Source organism: Prorops nasuta, unplaced genomic scaffold (assembly GCF_024137725.1).
Source record: "Prorops nasuta isolate Cenicafe-Biocafe unplaced genomic scaffold, Cenicafe_Pnas_1.2 PNAS00015, whole genome shotgun sequence".
In the NCBI taxonomy this organism is placed as follows: Eukaryota; Metazoa; Arthropoda; class Insecta; order Hymenoptera; family Bethylidae; genus Prorops; species Prorops nasuta.
In genome coordinates this window covers 390065-414505 of record NW_027116812.1, presented here as the reverse complement: position 1 = coordinate 414505, position 24441 = coordinate 390065, and the positions used below count along the sequence as shown (strand labels likewise).

The 24441-nt window shown below is 43.0% G+C and overlaps 1 protein-coding gene across 7 annotated transcripts; it reads right to left on the bottom strand.

Annotated features, from left to right (window-relative positions):
* Nucleotides 1-1283: 1283 nt before the first annotated feature.
* On the bottom strand, nt 1284-24320 carry LOC136779065 (E3 ubiquitin-protein ligase RBBP6-like). Of its 7 annotated transcripts, none has more exons than XM_066736378.1 (10): nt 23823-24320; nt 19718-20116; nt 11140-11201; nt 6540-6742; nt 6091-6326; nt 5275-5622; nt 4785-5036; nt 4244-4461; nt 4030-4163; nt 1284-3919 (listed from the first exon to the last, which is right to left on the bottom strand). In XM_066736378.1, exons 2-10 carry the CDS (start codon nt 19805-19807, stop codon nt 2793-2795), a joined length of 2670 nt encoding a protein of 889 aa, XP_066592475.1. In that variant the 5' UTR covers nt 19808-20116; nt 23823-24320; the 3' UTR covers nt 1284-2792. The 7 variants fall into 7 exon arrangements, with proteins under 7 accessions (XP_066592475.1, XP_066592474.1, XP_066592476.1 ...); XM_066736377.1 differs by having other exon boundaries at nt 23835-24320; XM_066736379.1 differs by having other exon boundaries at nt 23839-24320.
* Between the last annotated feature and the right edge of the window lie 121 nt (nt 24321-24441).

Sequence of the window (24441 nt, the reverse complement as noted above, 5' to 3'; positions counted from 1 at the left end):
AGTGCAAAACGGTACTGATTTCAGATACGAAGTCAATTACTGGTAGTAGGATACGAGATATCCAGCAGACACCACTTACAAAGACACCTTTTAGCTTTAGTGCGCCTCGAAACAAACTTACCAGCTTGGAGATTAAGCTTTAAGTCCTCACGACAAAGTGGCGCGTTGTCTCGTTCTTATCTTGGCAATTGACTCTTACGCATTGTATACTAAACCAAAGCTTTTGGCTGAAACCTCCCCAACTTTTTTAACCTCCCATATCACCAAACTTTCGAGTTAGGATTTTTTCACTATTATACTATAATGCACACATTTTTTCATTAAAACTTTTAAATCCGCGCCATCAACGACGAACCTATTCTTTTCACGAAAACGTCTAAAATCTCATTAACACTGAAATATTGTACAAGTCGAAGAACTTATTGCTTTCCCTAAATATTGCAGATGAATAATTGATTTTTTTTTATGACTAAAATTTATTTTTTCGTTTATAATGGAAGGGGAGGGGGTGCAATAGTTTTCTGAAGTTTGAAAATTGATCGTCGAAGGAAGAAAAGCGTCTAATTTCAGTTTTTGAATCGTATATACGGACTGTTTGGTACATTTTAAAGAGCTTAAAGCGAGAGAATAATACGTTTTCACTACACACGACTCATTTTTGGAGAAAAACGAATGGCTTTTGATTCTACTACCGAAACGAGAATGGAAGAAAAGAAGAGGAAGTGAATTTCTTCTTCGCCCTTGTCGTCAGAGTAATAGAAGTGTCATCTACAGTTGGGCTCCATAATCCATTCGCGCTAATATAATCCGATATCGAATACTATCATAATCTTGGTCATCGGAACGATTTAATACAGCTCGGTTTTGCAGATCTTAAACTCACAATAATTGCATTAAAAAAAGGGTGAAAAATCGTATAAGAGCACGAATGGGGTAAGTGCGCAACGATTATAGGTGCTTCTGTTGGATCATTAAATAATAATAGGTAAACCGAAACTGGTAGTATAATTATTGCAGCGGGTATCGGGCAAATCATAGCCCATCAATATTTAAAAATTAAGTCCAACGATGAAACTCAATTATTCACTATGCAGCGATAAGCCACTCGCGTAGAATATTTTATGCACAATATACAAACCAGCCCTGAATGTCATGCAAACACTGCAAAGCTCAGATCTCATGATTCAAATATAAAATTATTAAAGATTAGATAGCAGCGCCGGTGTGCAACGTTCACCTGCGCGAGTACGTAATAGAGGGCTGAATAAAAAACAGAATTACACTTAGTACGTGATTTATTAACAAATGCAAGAAAATGAATGGGGGTAGTCCGAGGCATGACGTACTATTAACGTAATACACTTAGGGGCTATATTCTAATGCAGAACAACGCTTCTTGATGCAAAAGTATAATTAGCATACTTTTTATTTAGTCTGGCAAAAACTCATTGTATGTACGCCACGTTACAAGAACTTACTTCATTGAGAAAGCGAGCGAGAGTTGAAAACCAACCGGAAGCTCCGTACAAGCCGGTGAGTAACTTTACCTTTACAGCGTCTACTTTTTCTTTCATACTTTTGATTATTTCCTCGGCCCTTGCCTATAACGCGCTATCCAAACCTTAGGAGAAGAAAAAACAATATTCCGATACCTTAAATTCTGACCTGATACAAAACTCGACTAGTCGTTTGTTCTTTATATGCATTGTACAAACTAATTTCGTCGTTGAAACGTATAGAATTGTGTTTTCATAATCATTGTGTCCGAGTAGCTTTTCGCAATCAATGTATAAAGCTATATAGCAAATTAACAATTCGAGCAAAAAGGAGGATGATGTTCGGAAGACTGTATTCGAATCGCTTGATCCTGAGAGTTCGTTATAAAGTTTCAAGCGTTCCTTCGCGTTGAAAGTTTTCCGAATTCCTTTTGCGATCAGCAAGAAGAATCCATCGAAATTTAACGACTGCATGGACGAACAATTTTTCGAACGAGTTGCTTAAAGCTTCCAGATATTTGTTCAGTGTGGATTTAAGACAATTTTTAGGTATAAGTAGAATTTAACGGTTGCTTAAAAACACGTCATAGCAATAAACGTAATTATTAAATAATAGTTGTGATAGGAAGCTGTAAAAACGAATATTATATGACTTAAAATATGCAAGAGTTTCCCATCTCGCTTAAATCGGACGATCATCGTCAATAATTTTAATGTTAACCCTTAATAAAATATAATTAAAGAAAATAGATGCGATGGCCCAATCTGTGTACTGAGAAAATAATCATTTTATTCAAATAAACATTTTTTTAATTGCGCCAGTCAAATATTTGCTTATTAAGATAAATGAAATTTAATAAAATGATTTAAAATTGAGACGATTAAAATAATATTTATTTAAGCGGATCAGCTACATATTAAAATCAAGTATACCCATATTTAACTCGCATTATTCAAATAAAGATTTATTCGAAGCAAAGGATTTTTTCTCAGTGAAATTACATTTCATACACAAATCAATATTTAACGTTATCATGGTTAAAAACTGACGCGCTTAATTTATTTGATCCGGTACGATTCAACAGTTTGTTCTTGAAGCTAAAAATATTTCTTCTCATTTACAGATCGTATAATTAAATATATATATATATATAGATAGATAGATAGTTCTTTTTTATAAAAATAACTCGTTGCTCTTCCTGCTGCGAAACTCTGTAAGTACCTTAAAAGAGGAGAAGATTCGATCGCGCTGGGATCACGCGTCGCATCCTCTTAGCCAGTAGTTGATTCGACCAATCAAATAAGCCTATCGTTGGGATAAGGATCAGGAGGCGCCGTGCCATTTTGATTAGTTTCGTGATCCTCCTTAACTACGCCCAAGCTCGAACGGTTTCTCCTTTTAGGCGGAGTAGGAACACTTTCTTCACTGTCAGTCGATGCATCCAAATTTATTTTCGGGAGTCTGCTCGGTTTTTCCGGTGGTTCGTCCTGAACACATTTAACGCTGGTTTGAGAATTCGAAAGAATATCCAACTTCTCCATTTGCTTCTCAATTATCAAACTCTTGTCCCTCGCCTCCTGCTCCGTTCGTTCGACATCTTCCCTTTTCTCACTCGACTCAGAATCCCGTAAGTCCGTCAAATCGACATCGGCCATCACGGACTCTTCCCACGGGCAGAAGGACACCTTTCTATTAATGATCGGGGAGGATGCAGCTTCGATAGGCGCACGTAAGTTTTGCTCGTTCCGAGATTTCTCATCACCGACTAGATCACCGTTGCTCGCATTGATTTTCGACTCTCTCGGTTCCTCCTCTCTGAAGCTTTGTTTCGAATTAGCGAACTGCTTCTCGACAGGTACGATCTTCGGCTCGATAGAGGTTTCCAAAGGTTTGTCGGGTATATCCAAGGCTGTCTTCGTATCACCGTCCTTCTTGCAGTTGTCGACGTGCTGCTCTTCTTTCTCCAGCATATCAGATAGAGCTGCTTCAAGCTCGGTGAGACTGGGAGTCATAGAGCTGAGGTTACTACCTTCCGCCTCCTCCTTCAGGATCTTCAGAAGATTAGAATGATCGTTGTCCAAGATTTCCGCTTTGATTCTGGGCTCCGGACTCGGTGGTGGTGTTTTCACGTTTATGACAGATCCATTAGAATCCTTTGTGGCTTTATTATGAACGTCCTTGGCTCGTTTATCGGAGAAGAAGTCATCGTCGTCCTCGTCCAGCATCTCCCGCGGCAAGGACTCCTCCGAAATTGTTCTGATGAGACTGCCAGAAACAACCGAATCGATAGGTAGGTCCTTCGACTCGAGCTGATCTTCGGGGGACTCGGTCTCGTCGTTGCAACCGAATATCGACCTGGAAATATCTTTCGAAAGGGATATGGAGATGCTCTCGTTCCTGCAAGGTTCTCCATCGATGGTATCTGCACGAGGATGGGATAATTTCTGGTTAAATTCCAAGCGTCCTGACTCGATTCATTCGACTTTTTATTGCCTTTATAAATATAACAGTCCTAATGATATTTTACATTACCTGTTGATGAATGGCGGTTCGTTGGATCGACTAGGAAAAACGGTTCACCTCGACTAGGCATGCTTTTCAGCTCACAGATGGGAGAAACATTACACACATCTGCCATTGTTGGTGGATCAAAATATTTAAGCGACCTGCAAACACAAGGATCCGCCATTAAATACCAAGCATCTTTGCACGAAAGGCTCTTTTTAAACGAGAACAATTTAACTACCTCTCTTGACTAATAATCCATTCATCAACATCCTTTGTGGACTTTGTCTTGCCGAAGGTCACCGGCTTTTGTAGGGATAATGGTAAATCAGGAGTAGTTTTTCCATTAATTCTCAAGATATCTTTCTCGATAGAGTCGTGTTCCGTAAGACTGTCGCTCTTTCGCGACTGTTTCTCTACGGAATCATCGTCGGGTAGATCCGGTGGTACGGGGGATCCCTGAAATTTAAAACTGAAAAGTCGAGTGAAATTTGTAACGATCGATAAGAATTGTAATCACACATGTACGTTATAACGACAAAGTGCTCGAAAGGTCGATAGGCGTTAAAGTCGAAGTGATAAATGACGATTGCGAATGAAAGTGCAATTAAGTAGCTGCTGCGAATGAAGACGCGGAGTCATTTGACACGCGACACTAAATGTGATTGTGTAGACATTGACGCGTATTCATTAGAAGAGCCTCGTCTATTCCGGACGGTATCGATTCCCATGAAAGGAATAAGGTGGTGGGTGAGGAGAAGGCTGCGAAGACGCGTCCGTACCTCGAAGGAATGCTGCCGGTGGTTCAATTCGCAATTACTGATGTCACTGAGGTCCCAATCCTCCAATTTACTCGGATCGTACTTCAGGAATCCATCGACCCCATTCTCGTCACCGCAAGCCAGCTTCCCCAGAACCTGATACGTCGACGACAGATTGTCGGAACTGCCGTGTCGCGGTACTTCCTCGTCCTCCTTGTCCTTGTCTTTATACCCGTCCTCCGCACTCTCCTTCTCCAGCGACGCATTTGTTTTCTGTCAATTCGAGGAGAATAAAGCTGATCTCTCTCTCTCTCTCTCTCTTCAATCATCGTCTTCTCCTTTCTCATCCCCATTCCCGAACGATTATATCGATTACCAACAAAAATATCATTTTTTGTATGCCAATTAAAAATTATAATACCCGTTCATTGGTTATTCGTATGTTATGTACTAATCAATCGAGGATTATTCGAATAATTCATGCAAGTATTTAATCATGCGGACATCGAACCTTGAGGAGCGGCGACAAAGAGGAAGAGTCCTGTGGCAGATTACCGGTGCTGTTTCGAGCATTCTTCGCCCTCTCGCTCCTGGATTCCGCAGGATGGTGCTTGGCAAAGTCCAGCTCGTCGTAATTAGGAAGGCTCACCGTGCTATTGTTTTTCGTTTTGGCGAGGTCAACGATGTCCTTGGTCTCCTCCTCGTCCTTCGAGTGTTTCCTGTCGCGCCTCTTCGGTGAGTTTTGAAATCTATCGTGATCCTCGTCGTCGCAGCTCCTCCGGCGGCAGGTTTTCTTCTCCGAATTTCCTCTTTTGCCGGAAACCACGTCGCTCGGTATTACCTTGCCCGTACCGTTGACCTGTCGACGCGACAACACACAATTCCTCATGAAGATCCTCGAGAATAAATCCTTCGGAGCCGGGACTCTCGGTTGGATCTAACATATGCTAAATATTTGATACATTTCGACTATCTCCCTTTCAATAACCGGAAGAACGCAAGAGTCGTTAGGATGATAATTGAGAATTCTTTGGGGGATGAAAGGTTGGAGAACTCGAGGGTTAATGTTCCTAGGCTATTATTGTCTGCAGCAGGATAAGCTGGTTGGCGTCAAAGTAGGATGATAGCCAGGCGTGCAAGCAAATCCTGCTCATGTACACAGGGAAGAGCTAGGCTGAGGAAGGTGGGGAAGCGAAGAAGTGGTGGAATAGAGGGATGAGAAGCGCAAACAGACATCGAAATAGATGGTTGCAAACACAGAAGCGTGGGAGGGTCAAGCTTGAACAAACGCCAGCAGGAGTTGAAATTGCCGTATGATAATACTCGCCTTGTGCTCGTAGACATCCTTATTGGAGATCCTTGCTTCTTCGATGATATCCTCGCTGGACTTGGGCGATTTCACCGAGGAATAAAACGGCTCCTCGGTGCCGTCGACGTGCTGCAAATCGCCGTTCGTGTTCTCCAAAGACGCTTCTTCGTCCGGCTTCGGAGGCAATGGTCGACCTCGGTTTCGCTTCCTGCGTCTCGGCGGTGGCACTGGAGTCACGTCCTTCAGATTCAAACCTGAATTCCCATTGTTCCATTAATCAATGTTCCCTGTGATCGTACCACTGTCTTTCTCGAAACTCCCAATCGATTCGACCAGAATTCGACTAATTATACCTCCTCCAAGAGGAAAATTCTACAGTGCTGCTTGAGTTCTTGCTTCTTTCTTATCCAACTCGAATTAATTATACAAGAGTGTGTGTACCGCTAGGAAAAGAAATAATGTCTTACTGCTGGAAGTGGGAGTCGTGGCAGGAAACAGACTCGTGTCGTTAGTCAGATTCGTGAGAGCCGAGCTCGGTCGTGGTGTGCTGGGTACCTCGAGATTCACGTCTACCCAATCGCTGGGCTGGAAAGGCCTGTCTACCGAATCGATGCTTCTGCCTCTCGTAAGAAGATCCCGCGGTGGTGAGCCAGCATAGCCGATCTCCGAGCTGCAGCAAATGTTAAAAAGTCAGATTCATCGCAATTGAAAGTCAAGGAGAGATTGCGCTGAAATTGATACAGAGCTGTAATAAAAGCGGAGATATCTCGTTTTTGCGACGAAAAAGATAGCTGGTTATTTGTATAGGCGGATAATTCCCCGACGGCCGATTTCAACGGACGAGAAGAGATTCGTCATGCCAGTTTGTGTGAGAGGCGATCGGTGGAAGAGAGGAAACAAAACGAATGGAGAAGAAATTTATTGTTTTTGTACAGGAAGAGAGAGATAGAGTATAGAGGAGGGGGGGGGGGGGTATTGGACTAGACAAGCTAGACCGAAAATACAGGCCATGTTTCTTTATACTCGAAGCTGAGCTATAGCCATCGAACATAGCAAGAGTATCTCGCACACGTCTATTCCACTGTCGGAAAGTCCCTTTTAAGTTTGCGAGTCCATCGATGGACACGCGTGATATAAGCAATACCGTATCTGAACCGAAACTAAAGGATTTCTTTCCTGATAAAGACGACGATCCTTCTTTTTTTCTTATTTCTATAAACTCTTGAAAAAAATTGACAAGGTTTTAATCGTTTTTCTAGAAGGCAAAGTCAAGAATAAGAATATTATATACTGCTGTGCGGTGCGCGATTCGAAGGATCATCCGTGATTGGTGGACACGTGTATATAAAGCAGCAATGTCGCGCTAACATTCGTCGACACGCGGACTTTATTTATGCAGCGCATTAAGCTCCGTTCATATAATCGGGCAACAACACACGCCTCGTAATTTACGCCTCGGCGTGCGCGAATAATCGGCGACCGCCCGTCAAGCTCATTGTTCTCGCTGAATTAGCCAAATTGAAATTTACCCTGACCGAACGCGCGTGCTGCTGAAAAAGTAACGCGAAAATCGAATCAATCGGCAGCATCAAATTAATGCCCGCAACAATCGACGATTCTCATTTATATTCACCCTTTATTCGCCTCGACATATTTTGAAAAAGTCAACTTTTCCGACAATCCTAATTAGCCGCGGCGATCATTGAATTATCGCGGCAGTCTCGATGAATGCAAAGCAACGCGCCGAAGCAATTTCGAAAATTTTCACAAAATTAATTGAACAATTAAACAATTGTCAAAATCCGTAGAATTATTAACGGCTGCGCGCTCTGGTTCCTTCAATTTATAATCAACTAATAAATTATTGTATCGAGCAGTATATATAACGCGTTCCCCTGCACAATCGAGATAAAGGCACGTCCGTGCCGGCCGAGTGCAATTCATAATCGAAACAAATATATCGCGTAAAAGTAAATTTACCCTACCAATTCGTCTAGGAAAATTCGCGCAATTTACAGATCTGCAAAGTGCAAAGTTTCGTGCAGATCGAAGCTTCGCCGATTTCTGCGCGTTACTAAATTCGAGCACTCGCGATTTATAAATAATGCGAGTGAAAGGGACAAATAAGCTATACACACGCAAACACAAGTACACACTGTGTTCACGCGCAAGTTTTAATGCAATTGTAATTAATTCTCTCAGCGAACGTAGTTAGCGGGATAAAATTATGAGGCACCACTGGATAGTCCTTGGCTCGCATTAAATCCGCGTCTCGGAAACGCAAATTTGTATTTCACTCGGATGAATCAGGCTTCTTACGCATAATTGCCGCATAATTAACGTGGAAACGATTCGGGACGATCGACTTGTGCCCGCGCGCAAGCAAACCCCTTTAGACCGGACCTAAACGCGAGAATAAACAGCGTTATCTGCATCGTCAATTAAGTCTCGAGACGATAACGAGCTCCAGCTGTTCTAACGAAGAGCAAACCTCCTTTTCAAGCTTCATTCGCATCCATCCTCCCGCAGTTCCTCGCTGCACGCGTGAAATACTCACTAGATTATCGATCTCATTTCCCCAACCTGCATTCCAATGCATTTCCCAACAACTTTATTATTATTGACTCTCCTCATCAACGCCGCTTCTAACACGTGGATTTGGATAGTAACAATCGTTTTGTTGCAACTCTGCAAATACCTTTGCAGGCTGATAACACTCACGGCGATTCCATTTGCTAATTTTCAACATCTTCGCAAATTTTGCGCAGCGACCCCTGAATTTTCTTCCACTGTCACGCCTATATTGCGTATATATATATATATATATATATATATAGCTCTTCCAAATTATCTTAATTTAATAAGGTGGTCAAATATTTGTCATGACATAACCGAGACTGTAAATATTGAAAACCGTTGTTAGGGGAGACTTACTATATATATATATATGTATGTGTGTGGATCATCGGGAATAGATTGATGGTGCAACGTGTTCTCGCGTAAATTTACGGTGACTTTTATGTGGCCCTAATGTGACGATGAGCAAAGCAAACATGGAGATTTGTACAAGTGGAGGAATTTAGTACAGCACATTCCTTGCTCTATTATACTGCTGGTATATCGGTGTTACATAAGTGCGTACGGCTATATAGATATATATATATATACACAGCTATAAACAGCATGGTATGGTAGACATAACTTTTGTTATTCATATTGCAATTCTAATGTGCATAATGAAAGAACGTAAAAATACTAACTTCAACATTATGTAGAGCTATAATTATTCCTAAATAGTTCGCGCCATTTCTCACTCGTCGGCCTGTGCGAACTAATCAACCATTAAATTATTACTACACGCCGGCCGGCATTTGATTACTCATTGACTATCGCTCCAATGATATACACACTGTGCTGTACACACGATGAGCTTAATTAATAGTGATTTTTCTATCGTACAGTCGATGATTTAAGACAAGACAAGGATCACCGGGGAAAGAAACACGAATACATCTCGGAGCTCCGTGGAAAAATATGCTTGTTATAATTGTTACTGGATCAACCATATTGTGGAACATTTGTCTCTGCTAATCTAAGCGCGTAATCTCCTATCTCGAATAGTCGTAGAATGTGCATAAAATGTGGCTATAAATAAATCGACACACCTCGGTTAGAATGGCATCGAGAGCCAATAGCGAGCAATTTCTAAATATGGGTCAACAAAAAATTCTCTCGCTTATATATATATACATATATATGTACGTATAAAGAAATCAACTGCAAGCCGGTAAATTTGAACATAAATGAAAAAAGTTTTAATCGACTGTGCCAAAAGTTCCATTTTTCTAGTTAAAGATTGTCCAACTTTCTGCCGGGAGACAGTTATTTTTTTTTTCCATGTCAATGGACCTCTATATCTGTTCATTAAAATTTCCTTGGAACAGCTCTTTCGTTTTAGGTGGATTTCAATGACTAATTGAGACCACGCTTAAAATGGCTGGCTATCAGAAACTGGCAGGATGAAATTATGCGAGCATTAAGAAATTTGTGAAAATATATCGATTGGTTCGCGTGACCTTAAAAAGGAATCGCGCTGCTTGGCGAACGCGTAGGATGAGAAACGTCCTAAAATCTACCCACGCTGATTCGAGCAAGGTTTATTTCTTTCTTCGCGACCTCCTCGCACTCGTGTCTCTCAAAAAAATTCTTCCACGCTTTGATTTTCTCGATCACTCCGATCAAAGTTGGTTCTCGAGTGTAAAAACAATTTATAGAGCGGAAAAACCGAGGAGGGACATGTATACGAGTGCGAAGAAAATGCGGATAGAAGAAGAAAACGCAGAAGGAAATTACGCAGTCGCGTGGCAGTGGCGTACGCTTCGAGCGATCTACAGAATGTGACCATGTAAGGTCGCTTCCTCTCGCGGGAGTCGTACAGTGCTGGCTCGAGCTTACCTTCGACTAACGCGTGTTGTATACGTTTAGAAATCTCTAGCATACATTATTAATCGGTAGCAACAGTCAATTTATCACGCGCATAACCAAATACACCCAACATTCGTCGTATTCCCAAGCTCCTTTTTCCTCCATTCTCTCATTCAACGGCTCGAACACGATTGTGGATCTGCACCGAAGTTCTTCCCCCTTTTTCCCCGCAAAGTTATCGCGATGAACACATCACGCGATGGACGTATTCGAGATAAAGTCGAAAAACGATATTTGGAAAGATTCGAGGGGCGCGCGTGCTCGGCGAGGAAATTCGGAGCTCCAACGGTTTAATAAACGAGCAATCTAAAATTTAAATGGGAAAGTATAGGGAAAATCCATACAATTATGTTGGGATTTTACGCGCGGTGCGCAATTTCGAGCGGCTATTGTAAAAGATGCTCCATGATGCTTCCGCTTTAAAAAGTGTAATTAAATAAGGTTATATACGGTACCGATAAAGCTCCAACGACCTGGCGCCACCCGCTCATAATTGTAAACGGGCGAATAAAACTCACGTATAAGCGCGCAGGACCATAGGAAAAATAAGGTGAGCGTTAAAAGTAAACAGAGATTGAATACCTCGTGACTCGTTGCGTAGCACCGCCAAGAACGGAGCCCTCCTCCTTCAGCCCTGGATAAATCTGAAAGGTGAAGAAAATATTGTAAGCTTCGGCCAAGTTCGTTTAATTGATCGTTACTCCAATAATGAAGCGTTTAAAGCTGACTAATTCAAACGTCCTTTATCCGCTGTGCAAAATTGCAGAGTAAAAAGGAAGTTGTAGGAAGAACGGGGGTAAATAAAGCGAAGCATAAAAAAGGACGAGTGATTAAAATGAATTATTCATCGCGTTTTATGCGTGCCTAAGTATTTTTATCTCGCAATTGAATTTTGTCCGATAATTGAAAGCAATTGCAGCTCCGTCCATTCTACCTGCTCTCGCTCTCTCTCTCTTTCTCTCTTAACGCGACATAAATTAACTGGCTCATGCTCGAAACTCTCCGTTTAATTCCTATAGGTTTGAGATATCTACAGCGGGAAACAAATTGATCCTAATCCTTCGACGACTTTCTCGTTAGAGCACGTTTTCCTCTCGCGGCACGTCGCATTCCTCGGATTAATGGAAATCTCTCGCACAATGTTTGTCTCATTTATCTCCTATGTATAGTATGACTCGCAATTTTATAGATACTTTGGATAGCCTTAATCGTGTCCATTTATCCGAGAGTCTCATCTCCCATCTTACGGAAAATTTACGTTTCGAGGAAAGTGAGACCTCGATGGCCCGATCATTAATTTCTTTTCTATCGCACACACACGCCGTGTGTGTCTGCTCGCGCACTCTCGCAATTGCGTTTTAGCATTTTTCATCGATCGATCCTGCCACTCGAATAACAATAACGCACGTATATGTATGCTGGATATCGTTCTTAGAACGGATATAACGATGGTATTTCGACGTATATGTTTCATCGTGCAATTCTTATCGAACGAGTCCGCGCGCAGAGGGTGCGGCGGCAAGAGCGCCCAGAGCTGATTCGAAGGAACGCATGCCGCGTCGTGCTAAAATTGCATATTAGTCGGGCAATAAAAGGAGTATGGGTTGCTGATGGAGGATCGTAATTGGAAGTAACGGTAAATTTCTGTTTATTGTCGTTCTGTTGTAAACGGCTCGTGTATAGACTATATAGCAAGTAACTATATTATACACACAGGTAGTGTGCGAAGGTCCTTGTAATACCCGAAGGCTAGTCGAGTTCTCGAAGAGGGCATTAGCCACACGTAAACAAGGAGAATCATTAATGGTACAGGTATACCTGAAGAGGGCCCACTTACCAACACCGGAGATTCCAGGACCAATTTCCTGCTACGATAGCTGGACTCCCCGAACATCCAACTCTAGCAAGCGCAGCTATCAAGACTCTCGCTCGAGTAATCGGACGGATATCGCTCGATCCGTCCAATTGCACCGGACAAATTTCTCTTACGTGACTCGTTCACTTATAGCACACCCGGTATCTGTCATCTCTCCCAACGCAATATTTCCCACGAAAGAAAACATTTACATGTCTATAGATTTTAATTTTCGTAATATATATCGCGAATAGAAAACATTTTCCCACAGCAATTAACCTATTATGTATATATATTACACTTGTGCGAGTGTACTTTGAGTCCATACCACGATCCCTTTAAGACTCGGAGCATATTTATAAGCGCCCGTGTCGCCAGGCAAAGAGCGTGTATCTTCAAATTTTATGGGGAAATACGGTTCATGCACGAGTAATTGCAAAATAAGCTCGAGCCCACAGGTGGTATTGGACACCAGGTACGGCAGAATTTAAAATTTAAAGCGGTCCTGCACTATGTACGCCTGGGAGGTGAAGTTTCAGAATTTTGCAAGTAATTGATAGATTTTCTCGTTTTACAAATATATATGTAATGACATTTTACGACTTGCGAGATACGCGCTTCTCCTCGCGTTGCTTTTTCATCGACTAATTTCAACGTATGCTTGTGTGTGGCGAGCGGAGACACTGTAAACCGAAAGCGTTAAGTTGCGCGAAGCGAAACCTTTTAAACGTAACAATTATCAACATTTGTGGCAGCTCGGCTTCAGTCCGCAGTCCCAGTGACATATTATATCGACGGAAACTACGTCAATCGGTCCGAAACGCCGCCGGACGGATGATGATTGCGCAACACACGCAAACGCCGTTAGAGAACTTTGCATTGTGTACTACAACTTGTTGCATAATTCTCATTGTGAGTACGTAAACACGAGCGGGAACGTGCCTACGAGAATTTCAGGATTCAATTTCAATTTCTCGAAGGACCAAGAATGCATGACGTAACTTCAAGAGCACACGATCGTATATATGTATATATTTATGCACACGCGTTTCGTAGACCTAGCAAAAGGCTCGCCCAAGGCCACTCGGCTATTTTCTTCGCGATCCATGTGCTCCGATTTAATACTCGCGAATACATCAGCTGCCTCGATTATTCGATGATAAAAATTTTGTGCGATCTCTCCTGCAAGAACACTGTATATATATGCTGCTTTTTCATCCATAAATCGCTCAAGCGTGGCAGATTGAAAAAAAAGGTTATTTACCATTAGATTAGACAGCTTCCTTTAAAGCAAACCGCACTTGACAAGAGTTTTTTATAATCTCCTACCTACCTTAGCGTGTCTCGTATTTAAATTTTTGCGAAAATTAAAGAAGAGCGTCCATGCTTTTTCATGGCTTCTTATGGAAGCCTGGAGACGTGGCAAGAATAATTCATTATTCACCGGATAATCATCGAGCTACTTTTCTCCCAGATATAAATAATAAATTTTATTTTGGAATTCTGCATGCGCACGAAACCGTGGAGATAGCCCAAGACAAAGTAACTTTGCTATAAAAAGATTTTCACAACTTTGTTCAGTTTCACGTAAATGAAATTTTTCATAAGTAAAACCATAAGATTAGCATTGTGATTAATTCCCCTTCTAAAAATGGTAATTTCTCTGCTAACTCGTGTAGCTTCCCTGAAATTAAAATTATTTCACAGAAGAATTCTCTGTAAAGATGAGAAACTCGGTGAATGAGGCAAGGAATAACAAGGATTTTCAGATTTTTAAGTCGAAGCTAAAAGTTCCTGGAATATCTAGAGCAGTGGGCCAATTTGTTGCTGTACTGGAATGGAAAAAAATGCAAGAAGAAACGAACAATCGTAATGGACGCATGACGCGAAAGGTCGTTCGCTTCACGGATCGATGCTTTTCCTAGCTAAAATTTACGATTTACCGCTGACGAGGTACTATTTTTTTTCTCATTACATTGACCTACCTTGTATTCAAAGATTCCAGCCACCATTAAACTCTCCCCCCCCCCCCTCCCTCCTCTAATCTTCTCTTCGCGAAACAAGAAGAAAATGTCCTTTCCCGTATAGTTTCCACTTGAAAATTTCAGTTGTACCGTAAAAAAACCTTCCCGAATTCTCAGCTGTGCAACAATAATTTATCCGAGGAGCTCATTGTACTTTCTATACGATAAAGCAAAACCAAGTATAACGAACGCACTAAACACATCGCAGGAACAGGTTTCTTTCCGCTAGATCGTACATACGGTTAATTAAAATGTATATATAAGTACTATACAAAGTCTCCTTTCATTGATATTCAGTTTGGCGAAAAATCTTCTCCACGGCACGCAGAGCCGGTAAACCGAGTCAATAAATGCCTGCTTTCTATTAGCTTCAATGAAAAAAGCGGAAAGCTGTAAAGCCATTTCCGGGAATTCTTTCCTTTTCAAGCTGCTTGCCGGAATCGCACGTCGTACTGTAATAAAGGTTCCTTTGCCCGGTCCGCCACACAATGGTTAGCGGATACGAAGTGAGCTGTCAAGTCGAGCTTACAAAAATGAGCAACACTCGGATTGCTTCCCGATGGACTCACGCGACGTGTCCGGTCCTGCACACATGCACGTACGTAAGAAAACTCTTAACTCTCTCTCTCTCTCTCTCTCTCTCTCTCTCTCTCTCTCTCTCTCGGCTACAATCGCGAGCTTAGAAAAATTTACACGAGGGCTTTCCTCGGCTCTCCGGCTCCTCCTTACAATTTATACTCGGATAAGTGCAGGATTATGGATCCTCCTACAAGCGAGAAGCTTAATTTTCTCGACAAATTAAAAATTCTCCGTTCTCCATCGGGAAGATCGCACGATGGAGCGGGAATTTGGAAAATAAAACTGTGTATACCGCTCTCTGGTGGGGATGAGGATTCTAGAGGAGCCGAGAAGCTCGAATATCTATAGGACCTTTAGGAATCGTACAGGTGTCGCGGTTATGTTCCTTCGAGCTCGGTTTACATTGCAAATTCGTCGGGAAACTTCGCTTCGACGACACATTGTGCAGCGACCGTCGGGCGTCGGCGTCGAGGCCCCGAACAAAAGTTACTTCCCCCGATTAAATCATACCTCGCTCCTCAATTTACAGCCTCGAAGCATTCGATTAGCATCCTCGATGTGCGAAACCGTTGCGAGTTCTCTTCGTTGACACACCATCCTCGTTATACGCGAATAATAAACCCGTTACGTAATCTCGTATTCGTCATGTAAATGTAACATTTTTGCGAGCGAAAACTCGTCGATCTCGGACGCGCTTGAATATCTATCTCGGGAGGAAACGGGGAATTAAAATGTTCCCACAGGAGACGGCGAGATGATCCTTGTCGTGGGAAGAATCTGACTCGTTAAGCATCGATAGGCCAGAATTTCCAAGTCCTCGATGTCCTTCCAGTCGAAACTGCAAGGCCTCGACTTGCGATGTACTCCTCGACTCTGTATATATATATATATATATATATGTATACAGAGTGAGCGAGATGGAAGGTAAGAAATATTTACGTGTACAGTCTATAAGGACCAACCGAGCCGATGCACAACGGACACTTATAACTTACACTTTTTATGTAACCAAAATGCAATTATTTTCTTCCTTCTGCACCGTTCGCCCGCAACAAAATATACCATAAAACCCCATGAAAGTTGAGCATTGGAAAAAAATGAAAAAAAAGAAACGGCCGTGTCAGAGATTTATAGTTAATAAATCGTCCTCGGAGCCGATAATTAATACAGGGTTTTACTTCTGTGCGCTACAAAGTTTCTCGACGAAATATCCCCCCTCCCAATGTTTATTTCTTTCTCTCTGGCAGATACACATGTTCGTGAAACTTTACGTAATCTTTATGCTCGGAGACAGGTAATTCACGGCAGTGTTTCGAGAAGGAATATCGCGTCACGTGCAAGGATGTGCTATATATATATATATATATATATACATGCACAGAGGCGCGTTTAAGCGACTCAGTGGCCGGGTATAAACGACTTTGCGACTCGAATGCGTCACTGGCTGCTGGCAGGGAGTACGAACGCTTATTTTTCTCAGCCGTGTGCGGTTCACCGCGTTCAACTCCGCGTAATAACGTTCTTCCCTCGCATTAGTAGTGGAATCTTGTTAATAATTTAAGCGAGGTCGGGCCAAAAGCGTTGTCCTCGATATCGCAGGATCGCAGCTGCCGCGCGACGCGACGCGACGCGGTGAAAATTCATTAAATCATTTGTATCCAACACGAGTAAAATTACTCACGTCCCTTGTAATCTGTCAACATCGATGATCGCGATGATTTATCCGGGATTACGAGCGGCTCGCCATTATTTTTACAAGCTTCGTTAGGCCAGTACTGTATACGTACTACGCTCGACATATATATAGAGTACGGTAAAAATGACGATTAATCATCGTTATTGGCGCGGTCGTCACGCTCGTCCTGCGAAATTGCGCGAAATGTTGACGCTCGAATAAATGAACGAGCGATAAGTAGAGCAATTTTGATGCACGAGCGCGCCACTCAGTTGTGTGCGCGCTACGTGTAAAAAGAACAAGTGTGTGTGTGTGTGTTTTGCGCGAAGATAGCGCGCGCGTTGGTGGATAGCCGCGCGGCCCGGAGTAGTCGAGGGCGCAGATAAATTTCTAGCGCATTATCGGTCACGCGTACACCGTACACACACACACACACACACGTTTTTTACGAACGAGTCAGGACTATTAAGGCGCGTATGTCGAGCGCGATAAGAAGCTTTGCCTGCGCGGCGGGGACCGGAAACGGCTTGGCTCGCGGACTCTTCTGCTCGACGCTTCTATCGAGACACTTTTGTGTTTCTCGAGTCTCGACCGATCGTCCTTGAAGAGAAACGACGAGTTCGATCAACCATTTGTTTGCTATTCTCTACAGGACCCCCCTCCCCTCCCCCCTTTTAAATTAATAAACCCAAATGCAGAGAGACTATATATATATATATGGACACCTGCACCTCTTCAGAGACGCATCTCGCAAAATAATAAGCATATATTCCTCGAGAGTGAGTCATATTTTGTCAAAGTTTTCACAATGTGGATGTTTGATATCGTGAGTAACGCAGTGTTTATCTCGCGGCGTATCTGTCACCGAGTCGCGACTCCCTGTTTGTGCCAAATGTAGCGTCGCCGTAATGTGTGCGATCGTGACTGGCCGCGTCGTGCCTCATCGAGAAAAATGTTTTACAGGGAAACTACATTTAACTCATCCGTACTACACCGCACGGTGCATTTACTCGCTGCGATATCGCGTCAGTCGCGCGTCGGCGAGTCGTTTAAAAAGTGTTTGCGCATAATTTTTTAATTGTACCGGAGACTCCTCTGCGCCAAGTGCAAAAATACGTTTGCCGTTCGCACCGTTGCTCGTTGTACTATATGCATCGGCCTCGGGCCGATTTTCCCAGCGCGGACATTGCACAATCGGCACGAATCCTTGAGTCGCGTTTTCTCATTTAGCAGTCGACTTATCGCAAGCAGGCTAATTGATTCTGCGCAGAAACTCTGGCGTGCAAACCGAGTCAGAAGAGAAGTTTGCCGTGTGCCTCTCGATCTATCGATCGGCCTGCGACTATCCCTCTTCTTCTATCTATATACATATATATATATATATATATGGTTGAACACGCGAAGGCGCCGAGAGACTTCTTTTCAACTCCCATCGAAACTCGTCGAACGCTCAACTTTCTTTTCACCTAGGCTGCTCATCCGACCCCCCACCACGTTCGAACATTCTTCGACTTTTGACGGAATATGAACGACGGACTCGCGGCGCGATCCACCGATGAATCTCGCACGCATCCAAACACCTGTCCATCGTTTTTCTTTCACCCACGTCTCAACGAAAAGCAACCTGAAATTACTCCCCCCTCCACCCCCACTCATCCAGTTCTTCCGTATGCACACGCGAGAATCGAACATTTGCCCGATAATGCAACGAACGCTTGCAGTTGCGTTACGATAGCGAGACGAATCCCGCGGTACGTGCCTGCCTCGTCGTGGAGAGGAATTGTTCGAATTTTTTGTTCCGTCCATGTTCAAAGGTCGTCGCAAGGAGAACCGTTGAATTACGTAAGAGAAAATGTCAAGCGTTTGCCAAAGCAGTGAAATTTAATGAGCGGATTCGGTTAATCACGTAACTGGAGAAATAATTGACACTCGGTGCTTCGTGGTCAGATTTTAATCCGCGACTCTCTCGGCCTGTTCGCGAGATTTCTGCGATGATCATTATAGCAATAAATTAGTATCGCTGTTGAAGAAATCTGCTTATCAATCGCGAAACGTGGCTGGGGAGTAAGTTTTTTCGCGTAGCTCAGCCGAAACTACACGCAACAGCTTGAAAGCGTTACACGGAATTAGCATGTAAATTGATGCGTGTAATTGATGAGTCAAAGTTGGATGGAGCAAAGGATACGTCTTGCTTTCATAAGTAACGACGAAACGCAATTTTGTTCCTTATATATATATTGCGATTCAGGATCATCCGACGATCATTCTTTCAGCCGGTGACTAATCGTTCCAGGTTTTGATTCGTCAGAGTAGCTGTATATGTGTACTGCGAATTTTAAAGCGAAATAGACCAATTAATCCCGCTGATCGCTATAATTCACTCTCGGAAACGTTTTCGCGAAATCATCGTTAAAAGACTGCAGTAACTTTAGGTTTTATAGGCAGTTTTATTCAGCCGGAGACATGATTGCGATAAAAGTGAATTTAATGATTTTTTTGTATACATTATTTCCTGCGATAGCTGATTATGCGTAAATACCGACAATACCCAACTAATGACAATTAACTACCACTATATCCTTTGAAAGGAGATCGAGACGTATTTGCACAGTGCAAAGCGTTGGAGACGAAGGTAAATGAGAAGATGGCAAAACTTATTAAGCCTCCGATCCTTTCTTTCCTAAATCACTTAAGTCCAAACGGATCCTTACAGTCTTACGCTTTCTTGATACCGAGACTCAAACTTTCGAAATTTCCCGTTTAATTCCCCCGGCGATATAAAGATGAGACTCGTGCCGTGCAATTAAGAGCTGGCTAAATAAATAAATTTAATCCATTAATTACTCGGATACAACTATCATTATTGGTCACGGAGCAATTATATTGTCAAGGTAGAATGGCTGCGGCAACTTTTTGCAGGGTTTCTTAGGTCGAGACTAATTTCAACTGGCGTGTACCCGTCCGATTGTTCGAACGAATATAAAACCGACAAGAGGAAAATAAAGGTTAAGATAAATTTCTACTTACTCGATGTGCGCATCGTACAAAGACCCTGTCTAGTGGGGATTTCGAGTCTTGGGCTTTGGATGTTTTTTCTTTGCACCAGGCTTGTCCCATTTTTTCTCGAGGGGCTCCCCGCGGAGGTTTTTTCTTCCCTTACCGATAATACTGGCTAATGTAGGCCATCCTGAGATCCGTTCTTCGTGACCTGCCGCAACCAGCCGTGTACAGTCTCTCTTGTTAGTCAACAGCCTTCTCTTTCTCTCTCTCCCTCCTGTCTTTTGTATCCAATCTGGCGAGCACAGATCAAAGAGTGCTACGAGTGGGATGGATACTCTTTGACGCGTAGTCCCCTCTCTCTCTTCTCTCCTCTCCTCTCCTCGCCTCCGCACACTCTACTCTTCTCTCGCGGGTCAGTCAGCTGGCCTGGAAAAAACGTCCGATTTCTTTTCAATGTTCCTCACAAATCGCAATGTCACAATGCATCGACAACTTTGATGCGGCTAAATTAGAAAAACAGGTGCCACTCGTGCCAACAAATTATTCAATCTTTTTAAATCGGTTTTTCATCTTTACTTTCATCCTTGTCCCGCCAATCAATTCTTCCCTCAACTAATCAGTCCAATAAAAACGGCGAGTTATCGATTAAAATAATTGAATTTCGAAGGAGAGATTCTTGGCGAAATTTGGAATTATTTTTGCGAGGATTCAAGAAAGGCACCACGTGTTTCTGGTTATGGATCGGTGGTTTCGGAATGGTAATATTGGAAGGAATGGAAGAATGAGTGGTTTTTATGGAAGTTGTCTTCCGCGTGGCCAAGTGAACAATGTCCTAGCCGCGAATGAACGCATGACTGCATTTGCTTCACCGACAGTGCACGCAATTTACACGCCACGCCACACCATGTCATGTAACGTGTTTGCATACAACTGCAATATGTTCTACCATGGCGGTGCACGAGCTACGAAATATAAGAAAGATAAAACACTCTTTACCATTGCGCATGTTAAAGAACCACATGGCCGCGTTTAAATAGGAAAGCATTTTCAACTTCTACCACAAATATCTGAGCGAAACTTTTATTTTACATTTTCCATAGCGAACAAATTAATTGTTACACGGTATAATGGTTAAAAATTAAAACCTGTGTACGTTGATTTTCAATGATTCGAGACACTGAGCTTGCGAGGCGTGAAATATTAAACAGGAGAAAATTTGTTTTCCTTTGATGGAGAAAGAAGTACACGGATTTATACATGCGTCGTTGATTCGATGAAAAAGAGAACACTCTATATATAAAATTTAACTGATTGCGCAAAGGGACGAGGGATATTTTTCGTGCATATATATATGCATTAAACCAAATGCTAATGAGTACCAGCTATTCATTCATATTTCAGATAAAAGCCAATGACTGTTTTCAATGAGAACGCTAACGTTTAACGCAATCGTACATATATGAGCCTCATCCACGCTGGCGCATAGCTACCGTTTTGTTGCAATCTTTGACGCGCCGGGGCGATTGGCAAAAAATATCAAATTGGTCAATCGCCATATATATTCGCAATAGCGATTGCATAAAGGAACACATGGATGTTGCGCGAGTCGTTATTCATCGACGCGCGCTATCAAAAGCGAATGCTATTGTTGCATATGTACGGAACAATGAGTTCCACGCACTATCATTTAAATAATCAGCCCACGTACGAGTGTGTCGTGAATGTCAGTTAACTTGTAGCAGCAAGATTAGATATTTCGATCTGCTCGACTAAAAATAGCCCCTCTATCGAAATAGAAAGTTCACCGCGATTACAGGATCTTATCTCGCAAATCCTCCTCCCTCGAATCATCGACTCGTTGTATATATAGATATACGGGCGCACTATGAAGAAAATTTACACACTTTCCACTCTCTCGACGAGCACCGAATATTCGCGTGATGTAACGTCGGCTGAAAGAGAGTTCCGTACAGGAAACAAACGCAGTCGCGGCAAGAAGAGTTCGAGGAGGTCTCTCGGTAACACGAGATCTCGCTTGAAAAACTATCCAGCGATATCCTCAGTCACGCGTGTTCGTATCGTGCGCACGATGCTCCCGAAGCTCGAATTTTGCATTCCGTCGTATCTAATATAAAGAGTGTGGAATTGCGATTCGTGTCGGAATTTCGAGCGTCTCGTCATTTGGTCTTATATTATAAGGAAAATGCTAAAAGTCAAACGCGATGATAAACCGCTCGTTTACGTAATGGAACATTTCCCCGGAGAATTCCTCATTGGCAACGATGGTCATCGCGAGAGAGAAGTGGAAAAGAATATCGTATGGAAGAAGTTGGTAGGTATGCGCCATTTGCACAGCTGCGCAGGAATTTCAGAACAGTGCGGATGAAGGCGCGTCGTTTGATAATAAATGTCGAGGGGAAAATCACCTGTCGTATATACGTTTGCAGAAAATTTCTCGTAATTTGGCTGATTAAACGATGAGTGTACACGAGAGATGATTTTATGAAAGGTACGTGCATATATTCGTATGAACGAAGACTGTGTTGAGTCAATTCTTACTGATTGCGAGAGTTTCTTCATTTTCTCTCTTTCTCGATATTGCAGTTGTTAGATATGTAAATATCGTGCTGTCAATTAAGGGGAGTTCTAGAGGGAGAGGGGGAGGGGCGGGGGGATGGCATGGATTAATTACACGTCCTGAGGAACTTGTGGAAAGTTGACAGGTCGGATACTTCGATGAAAGCAGAGGATCGTGCGATTATACGAAGCGTCACGTGACGCCAGCATGGCTCGATTCACGAAGCGTGACTTCCGCGCGGAATCCCGTGGGTCCAGAAGCAGGTCGAACGCGGAAATGGCAAGCAGGAATGTCTGCTACCACTACTATTAAAGGTTACAAAGAGAATGATATAATGATATAATCGCTCACTATATATATATATATATATATATATATATATGCATGTGGATCGAATAATCTCGAATTACCTTCCAATGCACAGCTTATATATATATATACCTTTTTTTAACCTTATGCTCATAATCCACAATCATAATCGATCGAATCACCATTGTTGCTGCTCGAGCTCCGTTTGCTTTGCGGAGCTATCAGCAGAAATTCGAACACTGTAGTTGGTACGTTGTGCCGAGGTCGGCGCATTATAGTAATTAAGCGTATATTGCATAATGCATTGCAGCAGTACGACAGTGCTAGTTGGAAAGAAAATAAAAACTAGATTTACGTGAGATTCGAGTGGAAAGAAATAAACCGTGCAGCACATGCACGTTTTGCAAAGTTGAATTTTTCGAACGGCGTGGTATTTTACGAACGATAGAGGTAATTGGGAGGGTAATCGAGTGAAATGGTGGGAAAGAAAAAGAGGTGTTTTTCACGGTGATAGATCTTCCTGGAACGAGTTTGAGCGCTAGTGTTTATCTTGAAGAATAAATTTTTCACATTGGGGTGAGGTCGATAAATTCTTGGATAGAGATAAACTATGGTGCATGGGGTTCCCGTTGGGTCACCTGCTAGAGGACATGCAGGGAGGGGGGGGGTGCAAGAGAAACGGGACGACCATGCAGCCAGTCGACCAATTTGAATTCTTAGGACGCACGAGAGGCTCTCTCATTATGATCGATCGATTAGTCGAATCGCTAGAAATACTGGGGTTCGACAGAGGCAGTCGTCTTGCGAATACCAGCAGGCTTGCGGTTTTATTGGCTCTGATCAGCTTTGTTGTCCAAATGCACGCGCCCCGCAACCTCCAATGTCCAACGAACGCTTTCTGGCTGCAACACCGAGCCAGTAATTCTCGGTGAATACCAGCAGCGATCACCGTGGTCACCTTGGATACCGATTCCACTCGAGTACAGTCTCGATTACGCTCGCTCGTAGAATTCTAATCGATTCGACGAGGATCCCTCGTTCGTCAACCATGCGGCTCGAACACGGATCAATTTTGCATTGCGACATTCCGCAATTTTTTAAACGCCGCGATTCAACCACCCGTGCATCGATCGACCAGTTTATTGCCCAAAAAATTCACCGAATCCTCACGCACGTTGCCGATGATGTACCCAACTGGATCTATTTATATTTCGTGACGAGCACATTATACTTATATATACATACACACATATATACCAACACAATGCAGAGGAGCGAGCAGTAGGTATCACAGGTGAGTAATCCTCGCGTGAAACTCGAAGGACCACTCGTTTCGGCTTCGTGGCACACCGTATCGGTTTTCGAGCGGTGGACGCGAACACACTATCACGTCAGCGGCAGCAGCAGCAGGTATAACGCGCGACGCGAGCACACGTTGGATACTGACCGGCTGATAGTGGTAATCGTTGCGGTTGTCGACAGTCGCACTGACTTTGATCGCTTCGGTTAAGAATCGGGTGGAATAAAACGTATATATAGGGGGGGGGGGGGGGAGTGATGGGAGGAAAAAGAGCAAGGAGCGTGTGTGTTGCGGACGGAGATGGAGCGAGAGAGTGCACGCACGCACGTTTACACTGGTATGCGCGGAGATCTGCACACACACACTTGTGTATAAATAAAGGTGCGTGCAGGTAAAAGACGCAGCGGAGGAGCCACTCGAGCGATATGTAGCCACGCACTGAACCGGTGCGGCTCCGGTTTAAGGCTTTCTAACCGCAGCCTCCGGACGAGAACGGACCACGGCGAGTCGAACCATCTCCAAAGAGTCTCTCCTCCCCCTTCCTCTCCTCTCTCTTTCTCGCTT

Coding starts and splice junctions, on each gene's coding strand:
- LOC136779065 (XM_066736378.1), bottom strand. CDS start 19,807: ATGGGACAAGCCTGGTGCAAAGAAAAAACATCCAAAGCCCAAGACTCG. Junction 6,327..6,539: donor CACGACTCCCACTTCCAGCA/GTAAGACATTAT, acceptor ATGGGAATTCAG/GTTTGAATCTGAAGGACGTG. Junction 4,164..4,243: donor TGGATTATTAGTCAAGAGAG/GTAGTTAAATTG, acceptor TTGTGTTTGCAG/GTCGCTTAAATATTTTGATC.